The following is a 19,512-nucleotide window of genomic DNA, read 5'->3' on the forward strand; positions in this document are numbered from 1 at the left end:
GATTAGGTGAATAAGGATAGAGAAGGGGGGCTAAGGCCCCCAAAATAGAGTAGGGGGGGCAAAGCCACCAGAATTGGGGGGACAAAGGCCCCCATACAAAGGTATATCTGGTAAGCAAGATTAGGTATTCAGGGCAAAAATGCCCCCCAATTTAGTACTATAACAGAAAGCTGCTTTCACAGAAAGAAATGACCAAATCAGGTAAACAGGTACCTAGGGCTATATACCTGATGTGGGTGAAGCTGCTCAGAGTGGAGCTGATTAGCAAAAGAAAAGGTGCCTTGTTAACCCTGAGGTTACTTGCTCTATCTGTTTTATCCCCTACACTGGTTAAGATAAACAGACACGGTGCCTCATGTCTGCTGTTAACAACCTCCTGCCCATCTGCCCGGCACCAGGATTTTGTTTTATATTGACCCAAACTCCTAACACTGTATATCTTCAAAACCCCCTTTCCCTCATGCCCATGTGTTAATGTTCACAAATTCATTGTCTCTTTGTACATGTCCATCACATTTGTAAGTCTTCTGATCTTAATAAATACGGGGCAAGGACTCTTATTCGGAGCTCTTGTCTTTTCCCAGACATTAGCCATCTCTCACTTTTAATCCTGCATCCGCTCTTGCTGAACAAGAGAGAACTTTAGGCTTAGAGTCTACAACAAACACTAATAGCATTTTTCATAGAACTAAAACAATCCTAAAATTTGTATGGAACCACAAAAGACCTCAAATAGCCAAAGCAAATTTGAAAAAGAAAAACAAAACTGGAGGTATCACAATTCCAGACATCAAGTTATATTATAAAGTGGTACTTTAAAGCAGTATAGTACTGGCATAAAAACAGACACACAGATCAATTAAATAGACTAGGAAGCCCAGAAATAAACCCACAATTATATGGTAAATTAATCTTCAACAAAGAAGGAACGAATATACAATGGGAGAAAGACAGTATCTTTAATAAATGATGTTAGGAAAACTGGACAGTTACATGCAAAAGAATGAAACTGGACCATTGTATCTTACCATGCACAAAAACAAACTCAAAATGGATGAAAGACCTATATGTGACGCCTAAAATATAACAACCCTTGAAGAGAGCACAGGCAGTAATGTCTCTAACATTGGCAACAGACACATTTCCCTGCATATATCTCCTTAGGCTATGAAAATAAAAGCAAAAATAAACTGTTGGGACTATACCAAAGCAAAAAGTTTCTGCACAGTAATGGAAACAATCAACACAACTATAAGGCAACCTACTGAATGGGAGAAGATATTTGCAAATGACGTATCCGATAAAGGGTTATTATCCAAAATATGTAAAGAACTGATACAACTCAATATCTGTAAAACAAATAATCCAATTAAAAATGTTCAGAAGACATGAAAAGACATTTCTCCAAAGAAGACATCCAGATGGCCAACAGACACATGAAAGATGTTCAATATCACTCATCAGGAGGGAATTGCAAATCAAAACTACAATGAGATACCACCTCATGCCTGTCAGAATGGCTAAAAACAAAACACAAGAAACAGGAAGTGTTGGCAAGTGTACAGGCAAGGGTACGGAGAAAAAGGAACGCTCTTCATTAAATTTAAAGAACCAGGAATGCAAGCTGGAACAGCCACTATGGAAAACAATACGGGGGTTCCTCAAAAAAATAAAAAAAGAACTTCCCTACAATCCCAGCAATTGCACCACTGGGTATTTACCCAAAAAATACAAAATGACTAATTCAAAAAGATACATGTATATCCATGTCTATTGAAGCATTATTTACAATAGCAAACTATGGAAGCAGCCCAAGGGTCCATCGACAGATGAATGGATAAAGATGTCACACACACACACACACACACACACACACACACAATGGAATATTATTCAGCCATAAAAAAGAATGAAATCTTGCCATTTGCAACAATGGATGGAGATAGAGAGCACAATGCTAAGGGAAATAAGTCAGAGAAAAACAAATACCATATGATCTCACTCATATGTGGAATTTAAGAAATGAAACAAATGAGCAAAGGAAAAAGAGAGAGAGAGACAAACCAAGAAACAGACTCTTAACTACAAAGAACAAACTGGTGATTACAAGAGGGGAGGTGGGGAGGGGATGGGTGAAATAGGTGATGGGGATTAAAGAGCACACTTACTATGATGAAAAAAATTAAAACATAAAAATTCCTTTTTTTAGTGATTTTGAAGGAGAGGAATACATAAAACTAACAAATAAAATATATACTGTGTCAGATGGTTACCAGTGCTATGGAGAAAAATAAAGCAGGTATTGAGAGTAGGTATTACTATGTGTATGTGTATGTGTATGTGTATGTATATGTGTTGGGGGGGAGGGTTTCAATTTAAATAGAGTTGTCAGAAAAAGCACTATGGAAAAAAGTGATATTTCTTTCAGCAAAGATCTGAAGTAGATAAGGGGGAGGGTGTTCTAGGCAGAGGGAACAGCAAGTACAAAGGCCCTGATTTGAGAACTGAAGGAATAGCAAAGAATCTAGTGCAGCTAGACATAGTATGTAGATGGCATTAGTGAAAAGATGCAAATTATGTTATGGCTTTATCAGTTGTTGCATGTACTCTTGATGAGAAGGAGAAACCTGACATGATCTGTCTTGAGATCTGGAAGTATTACTCTAGCTAGATGCAGGGATAATAGAAGAGGATACACAAGAGGAGGAAATCACCTAGGAGTCTATTACAATAATCTGGTGACTTGGACCAGGAGAGGAGATGTTAGGAAAGAGTCTGATTCCCAATATATTTAAAGTAAAGCAAAGGATTTATTTACAGGTTGGATGTGAGATGTAGGAGAATTAAGAGTGATTCCAAGTTCTTTGGCCTGAGTACCTAGAAGGATGGAGTTTACCATTAGTGAGATGGGGAAAATGATAAGAGCAGGTTGGGGAGTGAAGACCAGAAGACATCCCATTAGACACCCAAGTGGAGGTGTCAGGTGGGCGTTATTATTTTTTTAATATTTATTTTTGAGAGAGAGAGAGAGAGAGAAAAAAGACAGAGTGCAAGTGGGGGAGGGGCAGAGAGAGGGGAGACAGAATCTGAAGCAGGCTCCAGGCTCTGAGTTGTCAGCACAGAGCCTGATGCGGGGCTCCAACTCAAAACCGTGAGATCATGACCTAAGCCAAAGTCAGATGTTTAACCGACTGAGCCACCCAGGCGCCCCAGGTGGGCATTATTATTAACAAAATAATTTAAGACTCCCTGGCATTTAGTTAATGTATGTTTTCTTTCCCCTGCGGGCAAAACACCATTATTATACATGTCAGAGGATTTCTAAACTGTTTTGCATTGTAATTTGTTATATTTTAAATTACTAGAAACTTATTTCTAATCCAAATGACCTAGAAGGAAACTGGGAAGATGTTCAAATCTCTGTAATGAATTAAAAAAATAAAAAGGAGTGCCTTCATCCATTAACAGATAGAATAGGTCTATCCTTAAATAAAATGGTGAGAGTGAGCAAGTTTATCTTCAGGATTTTAGGCTTTCCTTTCATGTGTAACTGGAGGCCAACCCTCCTGCCATTCACAGAAGAAACAGGAGAGCACTTGGCTGAGAATTTAATGAAATCCTTCTGAGAGGAAGGATTTCAAATCTCTAGAAGCAACTTGGCGACAAAGCAAGCGACTATCAAAAGTTTTATTTTTTAAAAATATTTTTTAACATTTATTTATTTTTGAGAGAGAGAGAGAGTGAGCTGTCAGCACAGAGCCCAATGCAGGGCTCAAACTCACGAGCTGTGAGATCATGACCTGAGACAAAGTTGGACACTTAACTGGCTGAGCCACCCAGGCACACTGCAAGTAGCTATCAAAAGTTAAGTGAAAAAGATGAACACACTTCTTATCTAGGCAGTCTAGAGAAACACGGCTTAAGAGGGGAAGAAAGGATAGAGAAAGAAAATGAACAATACACATCTATTGGATAAAGGCAGACTTGTTAATTATGAAACAATTTGACAAATATATATACATATACAAATATATATACATATATATATTTTTCCTTACCTGAGTCTTGAGTTGTTTCTACTTTTGACAATACAATTTCTGAGGATTACTATTTGTACTATAGATCTGTGTGTGTGTGTGTGTGTGTGTGTGTGTGTGTGTGTGTGTGTGAATGTGTGTGCGTGCGTGTGTGCCTATAAATGTACGCAGGACTTCTCAGCCACCTCATACCACTGGGGAGACCTGGAAGGGAAATAGGCTTAGATACTCATGGTCATCAGGAAGTGTGCACTAAGACAGGACTCCTCACCCCCTCTTTCCTTTGTCCTTCCTGGAGAGAGAGTCGTGCTTAATCTCTTCTCATAATAGCTTTTCCTATTGTTATTCTGGGTTTAATAACTCAGATTTGAGAAATAGGCTGTCTAAGAGAGGATGGTTCCTACAGTCAGACTAACCCTTTTAGGTATGGAGTGGAATTTCTAGAATTAAGATTGGAGAGCACACAATGGAGGCTGATCTGACAAATAGCTATGGACCTGAGGTCTGGAGAGCATCACAAGTGGACCTCAGATGAACTGTGTTTAATTCCATGGTGATTTTGCCAGGAAACATACCATGAAGACAGCTCTATCATACGCAGCATTCACCTGAAAAGAATTTCCCTCTCAGGCATTATAATTTTCCATGTTACCTCAATCCTTCAGGAAAGTATGAAACAGCCTATATGATGGCAGCACCAACAATCAGGGGATGGAGCATTAAAGAGGAGTGTGTCCTGCCCTGCAGTCACCTCTTAATTGGGTCCTTGCAGAGATAGCCGTACATGAGGGAAACTGGGTTAGGGGTTTCACGTGTGACTGGCAGAGCTGGGAGCAGTGGGGGAAAGTGTGGGATATGGTGGTATAATTGCTGGGAGGGTAACTCAAGAAACCAAAAAATACTCCCTTCTCCTTCCACATACATCCTGAAAAAATGTGACCATTGATGCATGTGTATAGGGTGAAAGTTGGGGGATGAGTCCAAGATGAGGCAGATATTCATGTTAAGCATCCTTCCTCTCTTCCCAACTTCTATTATCAGTTGCTTAGTGTCTTCCTTAACACCTACAGTGTGCTCAGGAAAGAATCTGCTCTTAATTATTTATAGCTCAATGTGAATATATCTAAGATGGTAGGCTTCTTTCTCCTGAAGGCCTTGACAGTAGTATGTCTAGCCCTGTCCCAGGGTTAGGGAAGGAAATCAGTGATGCTATATGAAGTGAATTACCCGTCCCGTGAGATATTTGCATCTTACCCCTGTTCTGTAATTGTGGAATTAAAACATTTTTAACTAATTAAAAGATATTTAACCCTAATTAAACAGAGGAAATAGTACCTGGAGTATTTGGCCCGTAAAATCAAGCCAGGAAGATAGCTTCCTAGTCTACAATTGGGCATGGTCAGCCCTGGAACTAGATATGCACCCTGACTACACAGACTTTCCTTGGGTGTACTGGCACATTTCCTAGAATTCTGTTGTTGTTGTTTTTTTTAACGTTTATTTATTTTTGAGACAGAGAGAGACAGAGCATGAATGGGGGGAGGGTCAGAGAGAGGGAGACACAGAATCGGAAACAGGCTCCAGGCTCCGAGCTGTCAGTACAGAGCCCAACGCGGGGCTCGAACTCACAGACCGCGAGATCGTGACCTGAGCCGAAGTCGGCCACTCAACCGACTGAGCCACCCAGGCGCCCCTCTGTTGTTGTTTTGTTAAGTTGCTTTGGGACCTAAGGTGGATCTGGGGATGAGAATGGCTGGATTATAAAAGGAGAAGGGAGGATAAATTAAAGAGCAGTTGCTGTTTGGCAGCAGACACACACGTAAAGAGTTCAGCTCAGTTTTCTTCTCTCCCACCTCACATAAAAAGCAAACACCATACAGTCAGGTATTTCCATTAGTAAGAGTTAATTATTCACACTATAATCACAGAAAGAATTTGTACTGTGTGATAAATCATCATCAAGTATTCATAATAATCTTATCAATATAGAACTGGTAAAAAGCATGGATAGTGCTTTTCTTTTTTTTTTTTCTTATTTTTTTAATGTTTATTTATTTATTTTTATTTATTTTTTAATATATGAAATTTGCTGTCAAATTGGTTTCCATACAACACCCAGTGCTCATCCCAAAAGGTGCCCTCCAGAGGTTAGAGTGGGAGAGAGCCAAAGCATAAGAGACTGTTAAAAACTGGATAGTGCTTTTCAAGTTATGAAATATTTTCACACTTGCTTGACCCCTCACCATGACCTCAGAGTGGGTATTACTATCATTGTAATTCCCATTTTCTAGATTAAAAAAACTAAGATAAAGGGTTACTAAGGATCACACATATTGTGTCCTATGATTTTCAGGCTTAATTAAAGAAGACAAATCTAATATAAGAAGTTCAGATTATAAATTTAGAAGGTAATTACTTGTTTTACAAAAGGATTTATCATAGGAAACTTTCATGTCACTATATTTAAAATATAATGTGTTCTTTGAGAATTTGAAATACCCACTTATAATATGACAGTTATAAAGTGAGATTCATATGTACATTGATACTTACATTCAATATCACTGAACAGTTACACTCTTATATCAAATAAATGAACATTTCTTAAAAATATAAACTCACATTTCCTCTTGCCGGTACTCTAACTCCCATTGTGGATCATTTCTATTCAGAGAAAAAATAATTCCCACTGTCAGAGCCACCACGATAGCTGGGACTCCTATGTGGCAAAAGAGAGGCACCAAATTAATAATTTACCCAAAACTGAAATTAATTATAAAAGAACACAAATGAATTATACGTCTGACCCTTTTCAAGACTATGTTATTCTTTCTACTCTAGACAATGTACTAAATGACCTACAGATGTAGGTCAATGGTGGACATAATTTTTCTGTAACTCTTTGCCTCTGTCTTTTATTGTTGGCTGTACATAATAACCTGATACTATTTCTGATTCCTTTGTAACACTTACCACAATTTCCATTCTTAAATGGCCTAATTCCTCTTTCACTTGAAGAAATTTAAATTTAGATACCACGAACACAATTCTTTTCTGGAACTTGAAAATTTTTGAAATTATTTTTCTTAGAGTCACTCTGGTTTTCTTGAAATATTTCTTTTAAAGTAGCTAGGAAACACATTATATGTGGTCTAAATTTCAAATCAAACTACTAGAGGTGTTAAAGGAAATTAACATTTGAGTTTAGCTTATAATGTGACTAGTACAGCTGCCTGATCACACGTGTCTCCTTCCCAGGAGTGCGAACAACCAGGCAGAAGGCACTCCTGGTGGTGCTGGCTTTCCATTACCCCTACCTAATGGACTTGGGCTGTTAGGCCTTAAGTAGGTATTTGTTTAAGTTATTTCAAGAAAATTAATGTATGACTAAGTGGAAAAGCAAACACTTGCCCCATCCTATTAAAGAGATGAACACAATGAAATGTTGAGGAAGAGGCTTCATGGTCCTAATTAGCAGGAAATAGAGTTGGGCAGCACTGATTCCAGTCCAGGTAAATGTCACTAACAGGAAATAGTGGAGCAAGACAGCCATCACAGTGCAGGTGGGATTCGAGATGACAACAGTATCTTGCGTGGGTATTTCATTTTTATCAGAATCCATCTTATTGGTGCCATTATCACGTTTCACTAAGTTTTTATTGGAGTTTTCGATTCCAAACACAAAGAGGAGGTTAAAAATCAACATTGATGTGCACAGGCTGACGAACACCCAGGTTACTGAGGTTTTTCTGACGTTCCTAAAAACAAGTAAATATAATTGAACAAATAGAACATCGGCAAAAAATAAACTCTAGTGAAATTGTGAGTGAAAAAGAAATATTATTACTCGATGTAAATCCAGCTCATAGCCCATGGGCCAGCTGGTAAACCTACCTTTCCAACTGCACCAGAAGAGCTCACTGTCCTCTCATTTCCACAGAGAAGTGAGTTAGAGAAAATAGGTCAATACATCTTTTCTTTTTTTTTTAAGTTTATTTATTTGTTGAGAGAGAAAAAGAGAGCAGGGGAGGGAAGAGAGAGAGAGAGAGAGAGAGAGAGAGAGAGAGAGAGAGAGAGAGAGAGAATCCCAAGCAGGCTCCATGCTGTCAGCTTGGAGCCCAATGTGGGGCTCAAACCATGAGATCATGACCTGAGCCAAAACCAAGAGTCAGATGCTTAACTGACTAAGCCACACAGGTGCCCCCGATACATCCTTTCTTGAAACTGTTATAATAAAAGGTAACTGCTATTCAGCAGAGAGGACTCCCACTGGATTCTACTTTCTGGTATCTATATGCTGTGTAATCCTCTCCCAGGGCCAACCTGTGACTTGATCTCCCTAATGAAATGCGCCAGAAGTCCTGGAAGCCAGGGCCAACTTATTCACCAAAGTAGTGCTTAGGACCAATGATAGTTTTATGGCCCACAGCAAAGTTTTAACTCCTTTTAAAACCAAAAGGGAAAATAATTAACTATTATAGGTCAAAGAATAAATATGAACATATAATATTAATATATTCACCTTTATACCTATACAGTGGTGAAACATTTTCTGATTTTTTTTTAATGGAGGAAAGACTCCATAAAGGCACTCTGCCCATGAAACTCAAAACAACCTTTCTTTCCCCTTCATGCTTCTGGAAGTTTTGAGCCACCAGGTAAAAAGTCTAGCTAACCTATTGAAGAAACTGCATAGGAATGCTCTGGGACTATGTGGAGAGGGAGAAAGACCCATCTCTCCCAGCATACCAGATGAGCCCCAGATTAGCCCAACTCCACCCACCATCTGACTCCTCACAGGAGACCATAAGAGAGACCAATGGAAGAATCACAGCTGAGCCCCATCAAGCCACTTGAGCTCAAATTAAGTCCTTAGACATAACAAATTAATGTTTTAAGCCACTAACTTTTAGGGCAGTTTCTTCTACTATAATAGACAATAGGTTCCACTCTAGATTTGCAAACATATACAAAGGCCAGCTATAGAAAGACTCCAAATGGATTTTTTTTTTAAATTTCAAAATAGGAAAAAATTCCACATTAGTAAGTGAACATATGTTCAAATGTGGAGAAAAAGTCTCTTGTACTTTAAAAAGTATTTTATATAAGGGCGCCTGGGTGACTCAGTCAGTTAGGTATCTGACTCTTGATTTTGGCTCAGGTCATGATCTCATGGTTTGTGGGTTTGAGCCCCATGTGGGGCTCTATGCTGAGAGCAGGAGCCTGCTTGGGATTCTCCCTCTCTCCTAGTCTCTCTGTCCCTCCCCCACCCTGGCATACACACACACATTCTCTCTCTCAAAACAAATAAACATTTAATAAATAAATAAATAAATAAATAAATAAATAAATAAATAAATAGATAAAGTCTTTTATATAAAAAAATCAAGTACGGATTTTAAAAGAAGGCCAGTTTTTAAGAGTCTCTTATAGTTTGCCTCCCTCCCTCTCTAACTTTTTTCCCCCCCTTCACCTCCCCCATGGTCTTCTGTTAAGTTTCTCAGGATCCACATAAGAGTGGGCACCCGTTGGGATGAGCACTGGGTGTTATATGGAAACCAATTTGACGATAAATTTTGTATTAAAAAAAATAAGGCCAAATATAATTTTGAACTACTTTTATAAGTTTAAAACAAAATGGTATAAGTTTAGCTTATATTACATTTAAAGAGTAAGGTTTTCATCAACATTTTAAGTTAGGTAAAAATATTTAAAATGTGTTTCATGGTCTATTGCTACTAATGACATTCTTCATAATTTGAGTAGACTGATGATTACTATCCCTCTGAAAGGCTTATACTCAACAAAATTTCACCTGTGTCCAAGAAACATATTTTAGGAAATACTTGCTGACAGTCAAATGGCCAAGATGCTCTGGATGATCCTTATCATATAAACCATGCTTGAAGACTGTTCCTTTGTTTGAAGACATAATTTCTGGGGGGTAGAACCAAGGATTCTTTAAAACTTTTGGGTTTGTTACCTTCTCACCTTTACCTAAGATCTTTGCTAGAAAAGAAGAGCCTTTTCTCATTTTGTCTGCAAGCTGGCATTGTTTACCAGGAGTCTTTAAAAGGCAGTGGGAGGGAGAGAGAGAGAAAATGAGAATGGGTGTGTGTGCTCATGCTCACATGTGTGTTCTGTGGTGGCCTACCTGTGTATTTTCAGATTGGCAGAGAATTCAAGGTTTCCCTAAATAAGGGTTGATCTCAAATGTGAGGTTTCATATTGTCTTTACTGTGCACATATTGTTTGCCTTAATGGTTAAAGGCAGATATATCCATAAGGCCCCTTTAATGACATATTATAGTTCTCTGTATACTATGGTATGCAGTCTTATATTAATGAAAGTTACAGAATTTCCATTCACTACCATCTAAGCCTTTCTGGGGTTTTCAGAATACAAGACCTCTTCAAATAACTATTTCCCTAAGTTTATTACTGTGCTTAAAGTTCTAACATCTCCAAGTACCCATTTTTAATATCTCAGAATCTGATGAATAAGTCTGCTTACTAATTACATATCCTTTATGATTTTATAACATTCCATCATGAACCTTCTCAGTCTTTGGATTTCTACAATGCATAAAAAGTGTATATTTAAACAGAACTCTGCTTGTCCTCTTGATGTTTTAGTTGAGATTTTCTGAATAATTCAAAATTTAATTCAGTCTTTTGAAAGTTTTAATGACCAGAACTGCAAAAAGTACTCAAAAGATTCCTTTTATATAAAAGCAAAGTTAGCTTCTAATTTTTTTCCAGTTTCAAACAGAAATTGTAATCCACAGGAAGAACAGGCTATTTTCAAATAGCCTGGCTCTTCTGTACATTTCTATATTCTGTACATTAATATTATGTTATTTTTCTATATAATATATATAATTATATAATGTATTATAACATATTATGTAGCTTATATATCTTATGTATCTAAATTATTTATAATTTACTATAAATTATACATATTATATGTAATTTATATATAATTATGGGGGACCCTGTCCATGAACAAAGAAAACTATTTGATTCACGTTTAGAAGTCAATACCATTTTTTAATTTTTGTTTTTGTTTCCTGATGAATTTTTAGTGACATACATGGCAGCATAACTGTGCTAAGAAACATGTCGATAGAGAATGAAAAAAAAATCTGAAAACCACTAGAAGTACTGAAATTTTAGGCAAAGACACTAGTTATGTACCTACCACAACTTATTCAAATGGGTTCAAAAACTGTTCAAGTATGATTACGATAGAAAGACAAATAAAAAGGGGCCCTGGTAGCTCAGGTGGTTATGCGTCCAACTTCAGCTTAGGTCATGATCTTGCAATTTGCAGTTCTTGAGTTCGGGCCCCTCATTATGCTCTCTGTGCTAGCATAGAGCCCATTTCAGTTCCTCTGTCCCCCTCTCTCTGCCCCTCCCCCACTTGCTCTCTCTCAAAGATAGACATTTTAAAAAAAGAAATACAAATAAAAGGACAAATATAAGAGCCATTTCATTTTACATAACAGACCTGTAACTATATGACATGCAATGTTCGTTCAAGGCGCTTACCACTATTTGTAATCATATATTTAATTCTGTATATATCTGTATAACATCTGTCTTTGCCAAAGAATATAAATATCATGAGAAATGAGAGCTTACTTGCTGTTCATAGTTTGGTATTCAGTTTGTATGTGGTGCTTGGCCCATAATTAGCACTCGTTATAAAAACTTTGAGTGAATGGCAAGAGATTCATTAAGTGTGATAGATAAAGAAGAGGATTCAAAGGAGTTCTGGCTCTTTGAACAAATGGCTTTTTCTAAATATGAGCAGAGAAAGTGAAAAATGTGCCTGGGTCATCTTGCTGTACCTGAAATTAAAAAGTGCTTAAAGACTGCTAGGGACATGCCAAAACAACATGAAGAGACTCCCTCTGGTTACATTCAAGAGTACACTTCTTTACAAAGGAATAGAATAAATAAAGAGAAAGAATCATTTTCAACCATCAAGGTAATAATATATTCCAACAAGAACCATTGAGTAAAAGTTGGGGGACAGAATAGTCACACAATTTTAAAGTATCATCCCACAGATTACTTATTGCTTACAAAGGGGAAAATATTAACCTTTAGGGAGTAGAATTCCAGTAGACACCACTGTAAACAAGGAATCCAACTTAATACAACCAATAATGGGACAAACCGACATCACATGCTTCTTGCTATACCACACTGAAAAAGACTTAATGATTTAGTATTCTCATCAAAAATGTTTAACCCCTATCTAATCATGAGGAACATTTCAGACAAATCCTAAACTGTTGAATATTCTACTTTCTACAATATAACTGACATGAACATTTCAAAAGATTTAATGTCCCCAAATGCCAAAACAAACAAAAAAGCAGAGGAATTATTTTAGGCTAAATGAGACTAAGAACCACGACAACTGGGGTTCCTGGGTGGCTCAGTTGGTTAAGTGTCCAACTTCGGCTCAGGTCATGATCTCACAGTTTGTGAGTTCAAGCACCACATCAGGTTCTATGCTGACAGCTCAGAGCCTGGAGCCTGCTTCAGATTCTGTGTCTCCCTCTCTCTCTACCCCTCCCCAACTCGTGCTCTGTCTCTTTCTCAAAAATAAGTAAACATTAAAAAAAATTTAAGAATAGAAACATAGCCACTAAACGAATTGGTGGGGGGGGACCACACAGCTATAACGGATATTAATGGAACAACTGAAGAAATTTGAATATGGATTGTATATTAACACAGTAACATTGTATCAATGGTAAATTGGTTGAGTTGAATTTCCTGAGTGAGAATAATGGTATTATACTGTAGAAGAGAATACCCGTGTTCTTAGGAAATGCTTGAAAATTTAGCAACTTTTCTATAGGTTTTCAACTTTTTAAATAAAATTTCAGAAAATATTTTAAACAGCAATGCTTTCAAAATAAAAAGTTCTGAGCCTACATATCTGAGAAAACACTTATGAGAGAATTTAGTAGGGAGAAATAATTCTGAAAGAAAGATGAATTCATCTTGGGATATCTTGAGTTTGTGAGGAGGACCACGTAGGAATACTCAATAGTCCCACTTATTCTACAGATATTCCTCTACTAAGGGCCAGGTACTGTGCTCAGTCTTGGGGATACACTAATCAAAACAAAACAAACAACAATAGAAACAACAAAATCAGAAAAAGTCACTGTTCTCATTGATTTTCATGCTGATGGGGAAAACAGAGAGTACCCAGGTAAACTAATAAATAACAAACTTATATTTACAGATTGATAAAAATGTAGCATGTGAAAAAAATAACAAGTGCTATACAAAATTGGACCTTTAGTGAGGAGGTCAAGGTGGAAAGAAATATGCATTTATAGGTAATTTTTAAAGTTAGATTTCTTAAAAATTATTTATTTTTGAGAGAGAGCACAAGCGGGGAGTAACAGAGAGAGAGGGAGACAGAGGAGGCAAAGCAGGCATCATGCTAACAGCAGAGAGCTCCATGTGGGGCATGAACCCATAATCTGTGAGATCATGACCGGAGCCAAAGTCGGACACTTAACTGACTTAGCCACCCAGGTGCCCCTTAAGTTAGATTTTTTTCGAACTATGGAATTCAAAGACTTTTGAAAAGTTTGACCATTTGAAAACTTAATATGTATTTTAAATTAGTTTAATTTTCAAAAATATTGTTTAGCAATGTTTTGCTCTTTTATAAATGCAAATTGGTAGGTACGGTTCTATTCAACACAAAGGAACTATATAGCATTAATGAGCTATGGGACCACACTATTTTTACATGACAAACTTATAACCACATGGTATGTAATTTTTCTTCAAAGCACTTACCACAGTTTTAATTATAAATTTATTTGTATGTATTTCTTAGCCTCTTCAGAACTGAGTGTGCTCTTCTGTAAGATGAACTTGTTGAATTAATTCTGATTTCCCTTTTATCTCCAAGAGACCATATTATGATGAGAATATGTGCAGAGGAAATAATATCAAGATAGCAATTTTTCTTATAAAAGGAGGCTGTTTCCCTTCTTACCTGGTGACAATCTGAAATACAATTGTAAGGGCCAGACCAGTAATGGACAGCGCACATCCAACATTGGATAATATGTCTAGTGATGCAGGATATTTATATTTCTTTTCGAAACTCTAAAAAACAAGTTAAGACTCATAGTTTTTACTAACCATTCCTGAAATGTCTATGAAAGTCAATATCATAAAAAGTTACATTGGTCAAAATAACCAGATAGTTGCCAGATATGTCTTTTTATAAAACTGTTAATATATTTTAAAAAGAAATAAATTAACCCCTTTTCTCTAAGCAGTTTATATGAATTAGAGTGTTGAGAACAGTTATCTAACCAATTCAGTTAAAGAAAACATATATACTTTACCTCAATGTCTAAAATCTAAAATTTATCCCTCACGTTATTTTTGTGTGTGACTATCATCCAAGAGGAAATATGCATATCTGAGCTAATGCACTAAAAATAAAGTTGCAGAAATGTTTTTTGGACATGGAAAGATGTTCATGTGATCCTGCTAATTTTTTTTAAAATGGCAGTCTTATTGTTGTCCAATATATCTATATCTAGCCCAATATTTTAATATATATTCATAGACAAGTATATTTTATGGAGAGATAATAATGGTGGTCACTGGGTGGGTAGGATATATATAATATTTTTGCCTGCCTTTATTTTAATAGTTAAAAAAATAGAAAGTAATATTTATATAACATGAAAGTAATGTAGAAACATTAAAAAATATAGATTTCTCTTAACTGCCGGCTACCCCACATCATACCACCCTTCCTCTTGAAATCATATCTCTTCTCCAGAGCTTACTTTTTTAATGTACTTACAAATATTACCCACGTCTCTTGAATAAATATATTTCTGCTTAATAGATAAACTTTCATACCTTATGCAATAAATATGTATTGTTTTTATAGGAAGAAAACAAAAATAAAATAATTTTCATTTTTAAAAATTATAAAACAAAGACTTCATGTTACTTCCTGTGTACAGTATACTGACTAGATACCAAAGAATCATAGACTATACATAAACCTTCAAGCTTAGAAATCATCTATTCACTTAGAGCCTATCTGCTCCTATTTTAGATACATATTTATTTTATTTAGATATTTTATTTATTTATTTAGATATTTTAAAGTTCTAATCAAACTTTAAAAAAATTTGGCAACCCAAACTAATTACAGATGTGAGTGGTAGACATTGAGGCAGATTCAGACATTAGTGAGAAGAAATAGCTGAAAGCCTGACCTCAGAAAAGAAGAAAAATAACTGTGACAATGTATTACGTTATCATTTAATATATATAGCAACCCAAGCTTTACACATCTAGCAAATGATAGTAATGATCTTAAAGGTATCAAAAAAGTTAATTTTTATCTTTACTATTTTCTAATTAAGAAAGCAGATCTCTCTGCAATACGTTAGAAAATAATCAAAGTCAATTAAAATAATAAAGGTTTGATAGTTAAAATAAGAAAACTATAATTTCACACCTGTGAGAATGGCTAAAATTAACAACTCTGGAAATAACACATTTGTGAGGATGTGGAGAAAGGGGAAACCTCTCACAGTGCTGGTAGGAATGCAAACTGGTGCAGCCATTCTGGAAAACAGTATAGAGGTCTTCAAAAAGTTAAAAATAGAACTACCCTTTGACCCAGCAATTAAACTACTAGGTATTTACCCAAAGGATACAAAAATGCTGACTTGAAGGGGCACATAAACCCCAATGTTTATAGCAGCATTATCAACAATAGCCAAATTATGGAAAAAGCACAAATGTCCATCAACTGAGGAATGGATAAAGAAGATGTGATATGAAGAAGATGTGCTGTGTATCACACATACACACAATGGAATATTACTCAGACATCAAAAAGAATGAAATCTTGCCATTTACAATGACATGGATGGAGCTAGAGTATATTATGCTAAGCAAAATAAGTCAGTCAGAGAAAGACAAATACCATATTATTTCACTCATATATGAAATTTAACAAACAAAACAGATGAACATAGGGGAAGGGGGAAAAAGAGAGGGAGGAAAACCATAAGAGACTCTAAACTATAGTGAACAAACTGAGAGTTAAAGGAGGGAAAGTGGGGGAAGGGATGGTCTAAATTGGTGATGGGTATGAAGGAGGGCACTTGTGATGAGCCCTGGGTGTTATATGTAAGTGATGAATCACTGGATTCCACTCCTAAAACTAATATTAAACCATATGTTAAGTAACTAGAATGTAAAAAAAATTGTACTGAAAGTTAAATCCAGTACAGTAAAGTAAGAAAAAGAAATAAATGTGGGTGCCTGGGTGGCTGAGTTAGTTAAGTGTCAGACTCTTGATTTGGCTCAGGTCGAGATCTCATGAACCGTGAGATCAAGCCCCAAGCTGGGCTCTGTACTGAAAACGTAGAGCCCGCTTGGGATTCTCTCTCCCTTTGCCCCTGGCAAAGTATATATACACATGCACGTGTATACTCTCTTTCCCTCTCACTTCCTCTCAAAAATAAATAAATAAACTTAAAAAAATGACATAAAGACTGTAAAATATAAATAAATAAATAAATAAATAAATAAGAAAGAAATCTATAGTTATTTCAAAAACTTTTGTAAATCAAGTACAGAGGAGTTAAGATGGCAGAGTAGTATAGGGAGCCTGAGCTTGTCTCATCCCTGAAATGCAGCTAGATCAGCATCAAACCGTTTTGAACACCTAGGAAACTGATCTGAGGATTAATGCAACAATCTGCATAATTGGAAACAGAGAACTTGGCAGGTATGGGGTGTGGAAAGGTGAACCGGGGGAGAGAAAAGCCACGGAGCCATAGAGGGTACGGAGCTGTTTTCACAAAGAGAGGAAAGAAAGACAAAGGGGGGGAATGCAGCACATTGAAATCACACAAGAAAAGCACTCCCCCTAAAAGTAGCTGGAGAGAAAGAGAGAAAGAGTGAAAATACTCGCAGAGACTGAAAACAATCAACACCTGTTCTCTGATGGGGAGAAAAGGAGAGGGTTTCAATACTGCCAGGATTCTATAAACAGTGAAGTCCAAAGTCTGAAGTTTCAGAGCTCAGTGTTCTGGTGAGGAAGTAGGGAAAAATCCCCAGAATTTTCCAGGAGGAAGTAGTGTGGTCTGAGGGATCCGTGTACCGCATAGGGAGAAGTGGTTCCCCAGATTGGAGTGCATTTGGTAGAGGCCATATGGGCTTCCCACAGGCAAAAGTCTCAGTGGACCTTGGAGAGTGGTCACGTTTATTGATATTAGAACAAAGACCCCAGAGTGCAGGGAAACCTAGTGCAGGCTATGTGATGTGATTTGCTCACAGTGGCCTCTGCCACTGTGTGATCACAGGAACATTTTCTGGGGCAAGCCAGCTCCTGGCCATTGTATGGTGAGACCCTCTTGCAGAGAGTTGGCACAGGTCCAAGTCAAAGGGGTGTCTGAAATGTGGGGTTTTGAAACACAGCCCTATCCGAGATAAAACTCTGGAGGGAGGTGCCACCTGGCAAGTGGACAGCTTGGACAGGTACGAGGTACAGGTGGGGAGTGGATGGAAGCCTATGACAAAGGAGGGTGCTTGATAGCAAGTCATGAGGCTACAGGTTCCTGTGTCAAAGGTGGGTAAAGTCATTTTTCACTTCTAAAGCACATGTGTGCATGTGTGTGCATGCACACACACAAATCGACCCTAGTAAGCTAAGCAGTGCCACCAGGTGGAGAACGGAGCCATTACACCAAGCCCTGCTCAACTGAACCCTCCAGGCACATCCCCCAGAAGACCAGCACAAATCCCTTCCACCTGCTTATTAGTCTACGACTATAATATGCTGCAAAGATTCTGTTCTAGGGGATACTGGATGTAACTTCACTCAGGTTTTATTCTGTTTGCCGGTTCTTTTATTTGCTCATTTTCTATACTGTTTTTGCTTAGGTTCTTTTCTTTTTTCTTTCTTTTCTTTTTGTTTCCTAGACACAGAAAGAGCAAATTCTTTTTTATTTTTTTATTCTATTTTATTTTCTTTATTTTATTTTATTCCATTTTATTATTTAAAAATTTTTTTTAATTTAACTTTTCCTTTCTCTTTTTTCTCTATTTTATCAAGTTTCTCTCAACAAGCAAACCAAAACATGCATAAGATCTAGCTTCCTTTATTTGATTTTGTTTTATTTTGTTTTTAATTTTTATTTTTTATTTTATTAATCTTTTTCTTCCTCCAAAATGACAAGATGGAGGAATTCAACTCAAAAGAAAGAACAGGAAGAAATGACAGCCAGGGATTTGATCAACACAGATATAATTAAGATGTCTGAACTAGAATTTAAAACCACAATTATAAGAATGCTACCTAGGGTTGAAAAGGATAGAAGATACCAGAGAATCCCTTTCTACAGAGACAAAAGAACTAAAATCTAGTCAGGCCAAAATTAAAAATACAATCTCAAATTCATGCCATAATGTAAGGATGGACAAAGCAGAGCAGCAAATCAATGATATAGAAGATAAAATTATTGAAAATAATGAAGCAGAAAAAAAGAGGGAAACAAAGGCAAAAAGTCATGATACAAGACTTGGAGAATTCAGTGACTTATTAAAGAGGAATAATTTTCGAATCATTGCAGTCCCAGAAAAAGAAGAGAGAGAAAAAGGAGCAGAAGGTTTATGTGAGGAAATTATAGCTGAAAACCTTCCTAATCTGGGGAAACATACAGACATCAAAATCCAAGAAGCACAGAGAACTCCCATTAGATTCAACAAAAACTGACCACCACCAAGGCATATCATAGTCAAATTCACAAAATACACAGACAAGGAAAGAATTATGAAAGTGGAAAAAAAAAGCCCTTAACCTACTAGGGAAGGCAGATCAGGTTCACAGCAGACCTGTCCACAGAAACTTGGCAGACCAGAAAGAAGTGGCAGGATATATTCAATGTGCGTAATCAGAAAAATATGCAGCTAAAAATTCTTTATCCAACAAGGCTGTCAGTCAAAAGAGGAGGAGATAAAGAGTTTCCCAGACAAACAAAAACTAAAGGAGTTCATGACCACTAAATGAACCCTGCAAGAAACTTTAAGGGGGACTCCTTGAGTGGAGAAAAACAAAGAAAAAAAACCCAAAAAAGACCAAAAGCAACAAAGACGAGGAAGGACCAAAGAACGTCCCCAGAAACACCAACTCTACAGGCAGCACAATGACACTAAATTCATATCTTTCAATAATGACACTAAATGTAAGTGGACTACATGCTCCAATCAAAATACATAGGATATCAAAATGGATAAGAAAACAAAACCCATCCATATGCTTCCTACAAGAGACTCATTTTAGACTGAAGATACCTGCAGATTGAAAGTAAGAGGATGGAAGCCATCTGTCATGCTAATGGACATTAAAAGAAAGCTGGAGTACCCATACTTATAT

The 19,512-nt window shown here is 36.8% G+C and overlaps 1 protein-coding gene across 1 annotated transcript in view; it reads right to left on the reverse strand.

Annotated features, from left to right (window-relative positions):
• ADGRG7 (adhesion G protein-coupled receptor G7) overlaps positions 1 to 19,512 on the reverse strand; it is a 77,207-nt gene that overhangs the window by 15,422 nt on the left and 42,273 nt on the right. Inside the window, exons 11-13 of the mRNA XM_058731612.1 lie at positions 14,083 to 14,195; positions 7,449 to 7,795; positions 6,660 to 6,756 (exon numbers count right to left, since the gene is read on the reverse strand). Coding sequence (XP_058587595.1) covers positions 6,660 to 6,756; positions 7,449 to 7,795; positions 14,083 to 14,195 — 557 coding nt within the window. The remainder of the gene's footprint in view (positions 1 to 6,659; positions 6,757 to 7,448; positions 7,796 to 14,082; positions 14,196 to 19,512) is intronic.

Source organism: Neofelis nebulosa, chromosome 5, assembly GCF_028018385.1.
Source record: "Neofelis nebulosa isolate mNeoNeb1 chromosome 5, mNeoNeb1.pri, whole genome shotgun sequence".
Classification (NCBI taxonomy): domain Eukaryota; kingdom Metazoa; phylum Chordata; class Mammalia; order Carnivora; family Felidae; genus Neofelis; species Neofelis nebulosa.